The sequence below is a fragment of the Pristis pectinata genome, chromosome 29 (assembly GCF_009764475.1).
Source record: "Pristis pectinata isolate sPriPec2 chromosome 29, sPriPec2.1.pri, whole genome shotgun sequence".
Classification (NCBI taxonomy): domain Eukaryota; kingdom Metazoa; phylum Chordata; class Chondrichthyes; order Rhinopristiformes; family Pristidae; genus Pristis; species Pristis pectinata.
Window position 1 is genome coordinate 20390933 of NC_067433.1, and position 11397 is coordinate 20402329.

Genomic DNA, 11397 nt, shown 5'->3' on the forward strand with positions numbered 1-11397 from the left:
TCTGGTGGTGTGAGGCAGCGGCTCTACCTGCTGCACCACTGTTGATGGGAGTATGGAGAGAATAAAATGTGTTGGGCGAGGATTAGTGTAAATGGGTGGTTGATAGTCAACACAGACTCGATGGGCTGAATGGCCTGGTTCAGTGCTGTTCCCCTCTGAACCATTTCCCTCAGCTGCAGGATCAATCCCCAGGCCATGGGTTCAGAGTAATTGTTAGTGGGATTAGATGGGAGAGGAGGAAAATATCTTTACACCAGTGTGGTGGTGGGGTGGGGGGGGGGGGGTCTACCTGAAGCAGAAGAACCCCTACCCCTGTAAACCACCTGGGGGTGTACATGAGGGGCTCTGACCTGCAGGGCTGCAGCCCCAGTGCTGGACGGTGATGGGTTTAGGAAGAGGGGCTGTCCTTGGAGGATGGGATGGACCAAGATGGGCTTGAGGAGCAGCCTGGCCTCCAGTATGGTAAATATTTGGTTATTCTATCTTACTTGAAGATGATAAATAAAATAAAGGTTATCGCGCAGAGAGACAGTGAGACAAATTGGGCCGCCCGAGGTCGAGTGTGAGAAACTGATGGGATTGAAAGCTGATAAATTCCCAGGAGCAGATGACCTGCACTAGAGGGTTTAGGAGGCAGCTACAGAGATTGTAGATCATTGGAGTCATCTTCCATAGATGTGGGAATGGTTCACATCAATTGGAAAATAGCAAATGTGACCCCACAATTTCAGGACAGGAAGGAGATAGAAACCACAGAACCACAGACTGACGTCAGTAGTAGAGGAAACGCTGGGATCTATTCTCAAGAAAGTGCCGACTGGGTCCCAAGGAAAAAAATGAAAGTAGGATTGTGCAGAGTGAACAAAGACTAATGAAAGGGAAATCATGTTTGACTGATCGGCAGAGATTTTTGTATGTGTATCTCACAGGATAGATCAGGATGAACCAGTTAATGTGGTGTGCTTAAGCATTCAGGAGGCCTTTGAGAAGGTGCTATGCCTGATTATTAAAAAAAATTAGAATGCATTGTGTGAGAATTTGTTAATGGGCGAGATCGATGCTGGGCAGGAGCTGTTCATAATGTGTATCAATTAACCAGCCTATGGGCTCAAGTGCAATATGTTGATGGTACAAAGTGGGATGGCAGTGTGGGCTTGGGAGGTTTCCGGGAGCTGTAGGTGGGTTAGGTGAAGGGACAAGGACGTAGCAGATTGGCTGTAATGTGGATCGATGTGATCTCATCCACCTTGGTAGAAATAACATAAAGGCAAAGTATCTTTTAATGGAACAACTAAAAGATTTTGGTGTTCAGAGGAATCTGGGTGCCCCGGACATGAATTATTGAACACACACACACACACACACACACACACACAGCAGGCAATGAGGATGGCAAATGGTTTGACGGCCTTTATTTCAGAAGGATTTGCGGTCAAGAAATGTCTGGAACCTGGTCTGATATCCCAATGAGGAAGGAGTTAATGTATTCAGACGGCAGTGAAGGATTACCAGACTGATGCCTGGGGTGCCAGTTTGTTGCATGCGGAGATACTGAGGAATCTAGGGCTATATCCCATGAGGTTAGAAGAAAAAGAGACGACCTCATTGAAGCATACCAACTGTTTTTTGGGCTTGTCAGGGAAGGGACAGCGCTGACTTCCCCGCCCGGAGCGTCTACAACTGGGGATCACAGTCTCAAAATAAGGGGCCGGCCGTGCAGGGCAGGTGGGAAGAAATTTCTTCACCCATTGGGCAGTGAATCTTTGGAATTCTCTATCCAAGGGGATGCGGAGGTTCCTGACTTATCCAAGAAGGTGACCAATAGATTCTCGGGTATTAAACGGATCTCAGGTGGCGCTGAGGTAAAGGAACTGCCATGATCTTCAGGAACGGGCACGAAGGGCCGAGTGGCCTTGCCCTGCTTCTCTTCCCAGCGACGGGGCCACACGAGGGGGTTGGGCGCCTTTCTGATCTGCTTCAGGCTTTGATTCGGGGAAGCCGAGCTGCCACTTCACCGGTTAAAGTCCGCACTTGCATTTCTCGCCCGCCCTCCCTCCTCCCTCCTCCCTCCGCCCTCCCTCCTCCCTCCCTCCTCCCTCCCTCCGCCCTCCGCCCTCCTCCCTCCGCCCTCCCTCCCTCCCTCCCTCCCTCCTCCCCCCTCCTCCCCCCCTCCTCCCCCCCTCCTCCCCCCCTCCTCCCCCCACCGCAGGGAAGCTGCTGCTGGACGGAGCTGGTGCCACCCAGGAGCCGGGGAGAGGCACGGAGGCCGAGAGACCGGCATCGTTCCCTGGGAGAGCCGGCGCTGGGGCGGCGGGGGCTCCTGCCGGGAGCGGATCCGCAGAGATGCAGCCCACGGCGGGAGTGCGGGACCCCCGGGAGGGGCGGCGCCCGGGTACCGGGAGCGCGGAGCCGGCCACCCCACGCCTGTCCCCCGCTGCCCCGCCCGGGCAGCCTCCGCCCACCGCCCGCTCCCAGCCACCTGTGTCCCGCTTGACCGGAGGGGCAGAGCTGCCCTCCTCCCCCCGTCTCACCACCCACCCTCCCGGCTCGGGGGTGCCCCTCCCCACCGGGCACCAGGGTCCCGCACCCAGTGCGATCCATCCCCCAGAGGCAGGGTCACTGCCCGGCCCCGGCGGTGCCATCGCCCCGGGGCTCCCTGCAGACGCCCCGGGGCTCCCTGCAGACGCCCCGCCCGTGTCTCTGCCGTCCCCGGGGCCCCTTCCCACTCCGGCCGGGGGGGACAGGTCAGCTGAAGCGCCAGGTGCGTCCCTGCCCTCCGGACCGGCCGAGAGCGGGAGAGCCCAGGGAGGGAGCGCCGGAGGGAGCGCCTCCACTGCGCCGCCCGTCCATGTGATCACACGAGGACCAACCTGGTCCCCCACTGACCGGGCCCCGCCCACCAGACAGGCCCCACCCACTGGCCAGGCCCCGCCCATTAGCCAGGCTCTATCATCCGACAAGGCCCCGCCCACTGACCAGGCCCCGCCCACTGACACCTCCCCCTCCAACCAGACCACGTCCACTGACCAGACCCTGCCCTCTGGTCAGACCCATCTGGCTGCTGTGACCTCTACCGAGTCCCATTTGGGCTCCAGACCCTCAGTGCTGCCTCCCACTACTGAAACCCTCCCACCCAGTGGTCCTTCAGCAGAGCTGGTCCCCACTTCCGCAGCTGCTCCTTCAGGGACTTCCACCGGACTGGACAGCCCCATGGCGAGCGACCCCTTGGGCGACACCAATTGGATTCACCCCAGTTGGGCCTCGGGCGTTGGAGACCCATCCGAGGAGCTCCTGTGTGACTTCGAGCACGGTCTGTGTGGCTGGCAACAGTGTGAGACCGACGATTTCGACTGGATGCCTCATCACTACCAAATGTTCTCGAGGAAGATGGGACCGAAAGCAGATCACAGCAAAGGCCAGTGTAAAGGGCGAGGAGGTAAGGCAAAATGGTCCCAGTTCAAGGGACGGTGGAGCAATGGACAGCTGGAACTCGCTCGGCCTCTGAGCCACGGTTCTGAGCTATAGTGAGAGCTTGGCTGCAGTAATGTCTGTACACACACACCCTGTAGGTAAAGCTGTGTATCAAATCACCTGATAATGTAGCCTCTCCGATGTGTAACCTGTACTTAGAATGCTGTGAAGAGCATTTGCAAATCTAATGCAGCAAGCGTTTGGGATCTGGAGCCCTGCCAGGGTGGGGCATGAACTTTATTTCTCTCTCCACAGATGCTGCCTGACCTGCTGAGTGTTTCCTACATTTTCTGGGACTGGGGCTGGCTGGACTGCTCTTGCACACACTGAAAGGCTCTTTCCTGGCGGTAACCTTCCTATGGTTCTGTTACTGTTGTCAAAAAGTGGAGTTGTAACCACCGACTCTGTAAATCAGAAACATCTGTGAAGATGGAAGCTTGTGTTCTTCAGAATTGAGTTGTTGATAGTTCACAGGGCTACAATCCTGGATTGGTCTACAAAGGGCTGGCATAGACTTGATGGGCTGAATGGCTCCTCCTGTGATGTACGGATCAGCGATTACACTCTGATTCCAGGTTAGGCTGGGGCCAGGTTGAGCTCCTGGTTACAGCAGTCCATCTGAATCATTGCGAAGAAATGCCTGCTGGGTTCATAGGATCGATTCCAGGAGTTAAGGGATCTGGCCATGCGGAGAGAGTGGGCTGTGTTCTCCGGACCACCGGGATGAAGGGCACAGTAACGCAGCTATTAAACCTGGAGACGTGGACTGGTGATCTCGTTCAAATCCTGCTCTGGCAACTGGGGATCTGAAATTCAATTAAGTGAATACAGAATGTCAGTATCACTCATGGTGACTGTAACACTGACAGGATGTGGTTAAAATCTGTCTGGTTCACTTATTTCAACAGGCAATGCTGGAAATGCTCAGCAGGTTAGGCAGCATTGGTGGAGAGAGAAACAAAGTTAGTTTGGTGAGGTGGGGGTCTCACAGCTCTGCCCCTACACTGTTCCTGCTGTTAAAGGTGTATTCCATTATTTCAATGTCCCCAATCTTCAGAAACAGTTCATTGTAGTTAATCTATTATGAACAAAAATTATTGGAAAAAAAATAAATTTGTTAAAACATATTACTCATAATTAGAAATGTACCTAAAGAAATAGAAAAGTTAAAAACTTTAGCTAGACAAATGTTTAATGCAGGTCAGCAAATGAAGGGGTGTCACCAGAGAAACAAAGGATTGCAGATGCTGGAATCTAGGTGAAAAACACGCTGATGCTGGAGGAGCTCAGCAGGCCAGGCAGCATCCGTGGAGAAAAGCAGGCGGTCAACGTTTCGGGTCAGGCCCCTTCTTCAGGACTGAGGATGGGGAAAGGGGAAGCCCGATATATAGGAGGGGAAAGCAGAGCAGTGATAGGTGGGCAAAAGAGAGGAGGCAGAGTGGGCACAAGGTGGTGATAGGTAGATGAAGGTAAGAGATGGTGATGGGCAGGTGCGGGGGAGGAGAGGGGAGCAGATCCATTGGGGGATGGGTCAAAGGTAAGGAGGAAAAAAAGGTGGGGGTGGTAGAAAAAAGAGCCTATCCCTCTTCTTCTTCCTTTTCCCAGCCTCTCTATCTTTTTTTCTACCCGAGTTCCTCCAGCATCATAGTATTTATCAAGGGGTGTCACCAGCTGCACTTCACACCTGGCCCCTCGGCCCAACACATTCCAGAGTCCCCAGTGCCGAGTCCATCAGTGGAGTGAGTGGTTGGATGAGCCAGTGGGCCGTGCTGTAGTACACAGACATGGGAGTCACAGACAGGTTAACAGCCCATCACATAAAGGGTCCACTTTAGTTTCAGCGACTCCTCGATTTCTGGGGTTGCGAGGTGATCCGGCGGATTTTCTTTTCCAGGTCGTTACCTGTACCTGGAGGCATCATTCCCTCGGCAGTGTGGAGAGAAGGCTGTGCTCATCAGTCCTTTACTGAGGGGACACAGGTGCCTGTCGTTCTGGTACAACATGTACGGGAAGCACATAGGTGAGTGGTGAGAGAGCCGGACACTGCGCTGTGTGTGTAGCTCAGGGCGGTTGTTCTGAAAGGGTTTACCTGTTCCAGGGTTTCAGTGTGAGGAAGGCTGCTAGTGAGCAGAGGGACAGCTCGGGGCACTGCAAGGATGAGATGGCCTCGTTTGTGTATGTAAGCTGCATGTGTGTGTGTGTGCGCACGTGCACTTGTGCTCTGTGTGTGTGTGTGTACTTGTGCTCTGTGTGTGTGTGCTTGTGCTGCGTGTGTGTGTGCTCTGTGTGCACTTGTGCTGTGTGTGTGCTTGTGCTGTGTGTGTGCTTGTGCTGCGTGTGTGTGTGCTCTGTGTGCACTTGTGCTGTGTGCGGTTGTGCTGTGTGTGTGCTTGTGCTGCGTGTGTGTGTGCGCACGTGCACTTGTGCTCTGTGTGTGTGTGTGTACTTGTGCTCTGTGTGTGTGTGCTTGTGCTGCGTGTGTGTGTGCTCTGTGTGCGGTTGTGCTGTGTGCGGTTGTGCTGTGTGCGGTTGTGCTGTGTGCGGTTGTGCTGTGTGTGTGGTTGTGCTGTGTGTGTGTGTGCTTGTGCTGCGTGTGTTGTGCTGCGTGTGTGGTTGTGCTGCATGTGTGTGTGTGCGCTTGAGCTGAGTGTGCTTGTGCTGCGTGTGTGTGCTGTGTGTGCTTGTGCTGTGTGTTGTGTATGAGTGTGTGTGCACTTGAGCTGCGTGTGTGTATGTGCTTGTCTATGTTCTAGAACTGTGTGTGTTCTGGTGTATGTGTGAGTCAGTGGAATCTACAGTGTGCAGAGATGCAGAGAGAGGAGCTGCTCCTTCAGTATTGAGCAGTAAAACTTCTGGTTCACTCCCTACATAAACTCATTTATATAGCGCCTTTCACTTAGCACTTCCCACAGCTGCTAATGTACTTCTGACGTGTTCTGAGCAATGTAATGTGGGAGACCGGGGGTTAACTTGTACACAGCAGCAGCAATGTGCCAATGACCCAATGCTGATCAAGGGATACGTTTTCATCAGGATATCGAAGGGACGTCCCAGCCCCTCATGGTGGTGTCACCTTGGGGGGTGTCGTACAGCCTCCTGTGGCTGGGTGTGATGGGGACATCCTAGGGTTAACATCCCAACCCAGTGGTGAATTCAGCAGATGGATGTTGCCAACCGATTGGATTTGATATTCACCTTCACACTGAGAACAAGGGTGATGCTAACAGGATCCTTTTTTATCTCAAGAGCCTAAATCTGTTTCCTTAACAGGCTCCTTAAATGTATATCTGAGGTACGAGAGCTCCCCACACTGGCACGAGCTGTGGTCTGTCACGGGAAACCAGGACCGCAAGTGGCTGAAGGCTGAGGCTGATGTGCTCACCAATGGACAGGCATATCGAGTAAGTCAAAACCTGATGCACAGGGAGACGCAGGGTGTAAGGAGCGGAAGGAAGAAGTCGGCTGGAGAACGTGTCCTGTCTGCTTGCTCTCTTGTGCTATTTCCAGCACCCGGTGAAGTCCTGCTGCCTGACTGGTGTCCTGATGCACACATTTATGCTGCCTGTGCAGTCAAAGTCGAGTTTCAAGTCAAAGTCAGTTTATTGTCATGTGTACAAGTCTGTGTGTGCACAGGTGCAATGAAAAACTTACTTGCAGCAGCATCACAGGCACAGAGCATCAGATAAACAGCGTTCACAAGAAAAACATTAAATATAAATTATACATAATTTTTACAAGCAAGAACACAATTAGAACAAAAAAAACAGTCCATTTTAGTGCAAAGTGGTCATAGTGTTGCTATACTGTAGTGATTAGGGTTTTGCCAGTTGGTTCAAGAACCGAATAGTTGAAGGGAAGTAGCTGTTCCTGAACCTGGTGGTGTGGGACTTCAGGCTTCTGCACCTCCTGCCTGATGGGAGCTGTGAGAAGATGGCATGGCCCGGATGGTGGGGATCTTTGATCTTGCCTTCTTAAGGCATCGCCTCCTGTAGATACTACCGATGGTGGGGAGGGATGTGCCCATGATGTACTGGGCGGAGTGCACTACTCTCTGCAGCTTCTTACGTTCCTGTGCATTTGAATTTCCGTACCAGACCGTGATGCACCCAGTCAGGACATCTGTAGAAGTTTGTCAGTATGTTCGGTGACAAGCCCAAACCTGTTCAGATCTAAAGTTGACCCAATTTCTGCCTCGAGCTCGGTGCCCGTGAACTTGGAATGTAATAAGTGAGAGGCATTTCTTTGCCTGAAAGCCCAACTCCACGCATTGCCTCTGAAATGTATCTTGTCTTGTTCTCTCCATTAGATGGGAGTCACAGAGTCATACAGCATGGAAACAGGCCATTCGGCCCAACTGGTCAATGCCGACCAAGACATCCATCCACACTAGTTCCAATTGCCCCCATTTGGCCCAGTTCAGATGAAGAATCATTGATCTGAAACTTAACTTTTGTTCCTCTCTCCACACACGTTGCCTGACCTGCTAATTATTACAGCATTTTCTGCCTTTGTTTCAGTTTTCCAGCATCTGCAGTATTTTGCTTTTCCTGTAACTGGCCAGGGACCAACAGAATTGATGGCAAGACCAGCTCGTACATCAAACCTACCCGTTGTCTTGAAAGCTGGACCATCGAGGCTAAACCCCCTACACATCCCCAGGGTTTTGTAATCTTACTTGAGGGTACAGTTTTAAATAAAGTATGGAATTTAGGGGAAGCAAATCTCTTGACTTTGGAAGTTGAGAGGCCTCTAAATAGTTCGCAGGGTTAGAGGAGAGGCCGACCAGAGGAGACGCCATGCTGGATCTAGAACAAGGCAATGAACCTGGTCAGGTGAAAGACCTTTCAGTGGGCGAGCATCTCGGGGATCGTGACCACAACTCCCTGACCTTTAGCATAGTCATGGACAGGGATAGGAGCAGACAATATGGGAAAGTATTTAACTGGAGGATGGCAAATTACAATGGTATTAGGCAGGAACTTGGGAACGTAAACTGGGAACAGATGTTCTCTGGTAAATGCACAGAAAAAATGTGGAGGTTGTTTAGGGAACACTTACATGGGGTTCTGGATAAGTTTGTCTCACTGAGACATGGAAAGGATGGTAGGGTGAAGGAACCGTGGCTAATAAGAGAGGTGGAATTTTTAGTCAAGAGGAAGAAGGAAGCATATTTAAGGTTTAGGAAGCAAAAATCAGACAGGGCTCTTGAGAGTTATAAGGTAGCCAGGAAGGAGCTTAAGAAGGGACTTGGGAAAGCTAGAAGGGGACATGAGAAGTGGGGTTAAGGAAAACCTTACGGCGTTCTACAAGTATATGAGGAACAAGAGGATGACAAGGGTGAGGGTACGACCGCTCAGGGATAAGGGGGAGAAAATGTGTCTGGAGGCGAAGGAGGTAGGGGAGGTCCTAAATGAATATTTTGCTTCAGTGTTCACCAGGGAGAGGGACTTAGACGATTGTGAGGTTAGTGTAGAACAGGCAAATGTGTTGGAGCATGTCGAGGTTAAGAAAGAAGCAGTGTTGGAGCTACTAAAAAAGCATTAGGATAGATAAGTCCCTGGGGTCAGACAGGATATACCCCAGGTTACTATGGAGAGCGAGGGAAGAGATTGCTGGAGCATTAACGATGATCTTTGAGTCCTCCCTGGCCACAGGAGTGGTACCAGAGGACTGGAGGATGGCAAACGTTGTTCCATTGTTCAGGAAAGGTAAAAGGGATAATGCCGGGAATTATAGACCAGTGAGTCTTACATCAGTGGTGGGTAAACCATTGGAGAGGATTCTTAGGGACAGGAATTACGAGCATTTGGAGAAGTATAGTCTCATTAGGGATGGTCAATGTGGCTTTGTGAGGGGCAGGTCGTGCCTCATGACCCTAATAGAGTTTTTCAAGGAAGTGACAAGACAAATTGATGAAGGTAGTGCGGTGGATGTGGTATATATGGATTTTAGCAAGGCGTTTGACAAGGTTCCCCATGGTAGGCTCATCCAGAAAGTTATGAGGTGTGGGATCCATGGAGAATTATCTGTGTGGATTCGGAATTGGCTTGCCCACAGAAGGCAGAGAGTGGTTGCAGAAGGGGAGTATTCAACCTGGAGGTCGGTGACTAGTGGTGTTCCGTAGGGATCTGTATTGGGACCCCTGCTCTTTGTGATTTTTATAAATGGCTTGGACGAAGAAGTGGAAGGATGAGTTGGTAACTTTGTAGATGACACGAAGGTTGGTGGTGTAGTAGATAGTGAAGAAGCTTGTCATAAGTTGCAATGGGATTTAGATGCAGAGCTGGGCAGAGAAGTGGCAGATGGAGTTCAATCTGGAGAAGTGTGCAGTGATACACTTTGGAAGATAAAACTTGAAGGCAGAATACATGGTTATTGCCTGGATTCTTAGCAGTGTGGAGAAACAGAGGGATCTTGGGGTCCAAGTATATACAGTAGATCCCTCAAAGTTGCCTCACAAGTGGATCAGGCAGTTAACAAGGCGTATGGTGTGCTGTTCTTCACAAGCCAGGAGATTGAATTCAAAAGCCGAGAGGAAATGTTGCAGCTCTATAAAACTCTGGTTAGACCACACTTGGAGTATTGTGTTCAGTTCTGGTCACCACATTATAGGAAAGATGTGGAAGCTTTAGAGAGGGTGCAGAGGAGATTTACAAAGATGCTGCCTGGATTAGAGAGCGTGTCTTATGAAGAAAGGTTGAGTGAGTTAGGGCTTTTCTCTTTGGAGTTACAGAGGATGAGAGGTGTATAAGATTAGGAAAGGCATAGACAGAGTGGACAGCCAGCACCTTTTCCCCAGAGCAGTAATGGCCAATACTAGAGGTCATCTGTTTAAGGTGCACAGAGGAAAGTTCAGGGGAGATGTCAGAGGTGGGTTTTTTACACAGAGTTGGTGGGTGCCTGGAACACACTGCTGGGGGTGGTGGTGGAGGCTGATAGGCACATGGATGAAAGAGAAATAGAGGGTTAAGGGAGGTGAAGTAGAGAGGGTGATAGATTGAATGGGGATTAGGTTTATATTGGTCGGCACAACACTGTGGACCGAAGGGCCTGTACTGTGCTGTACTCTTCTATGTTCTACGTTAATGCTGGACGCGGAAGCTGGGTCAGCTTTTGAATTGAAGAGGTTGGGTAGACGAAGATGTGGGGGGTAACCACTGCCACTGACTAGTTGGGCCGAATGGCCTGATTCTCTGCTGTAACATCTGTGCATTTTTAAGTTAATTCTACAGCTGAGCGCAGCAGCCACGGGGAGAAGCCTCCAGCATCCAGTAACCGGAGGTAGGGAGGTTCTTGTAGCTCTCTCCTGACTGCTCTGTGTGTCTCCAGGTGATAATTGAAGGGGTGCTGGGCCTGAACTCTCAGAGGGATGCTGCAATCGATGACCTGCACGTCTACAGGCAGAGCTGTGCCGCGGGCAGGAAACACCGAGACTCGAACTGCCCCCGGCACGAAGGAAAGGAAGGAACCTCGGCCGGCTGAGGCAGCTGTGACCACAGATTCCTTGCGGACTGCTGCCGAGGTGCGGTGTCCGTGACGGGCGAGGCAGACTGTGTGTTCACAGGTGGCGCCTGTGGGTCCAGTGGTGATCGGTGCCTTCCGACAGCACAGAGCTCTTTCTAATATCTGGCGTCCTCCCTAGTGCTGGGCTCCAGCAACGTATTCAGCAATAAATGCTTGGAAATTATTTTAGTTGTACAGATTACTGTTTCCTACATGCAGTGGCTGAGCCAGGGATCTGTTGCTTTGACCTCTCTAACCCCTGTCACCATAAAAAAGGTCCTGTGGCACCTTTTGCAGCCTCAGGCTTTTTACAGACGCAGGTATTTAGAAGTGAAGTCACGTTGTAACGTTGGAAATGAGGAAGTGCATTCGGCACAGCAAGCTCCCACAAACAGTAATGTGATCACCACTGGATTGTTGTTT

At 51.4% G+C, this 11397-nt stretch overlaps 1 protein-coding gene across 1 annotated transcript; it reads left to right on the forward strand.

Moving 5' to 3' along the window:
- Nucleotides 1–419: 419 nt before the first annotated feature.
- On the forward strand, nt 420–11135 carry LOC127584178 (basic proline-rich protein-like). Its single transcript, XM_052040759.1, has 5 exons — nt 420–462; nt 2210–3436; nt 5366–5491; nt 6742–6872; nt 10801–11135. The coding sequence occupies exons 1-5, from the start codon at nt 420–422 to the stop codon at nt 10951–10953; spliced, it is 1680 nt and encodes a 559-aa protein (XP_051896719.1). The 3' UTR covers nt 10954–11135.
- Nucleotides 11136–11397: the final 262 nt, after the last annotated feature.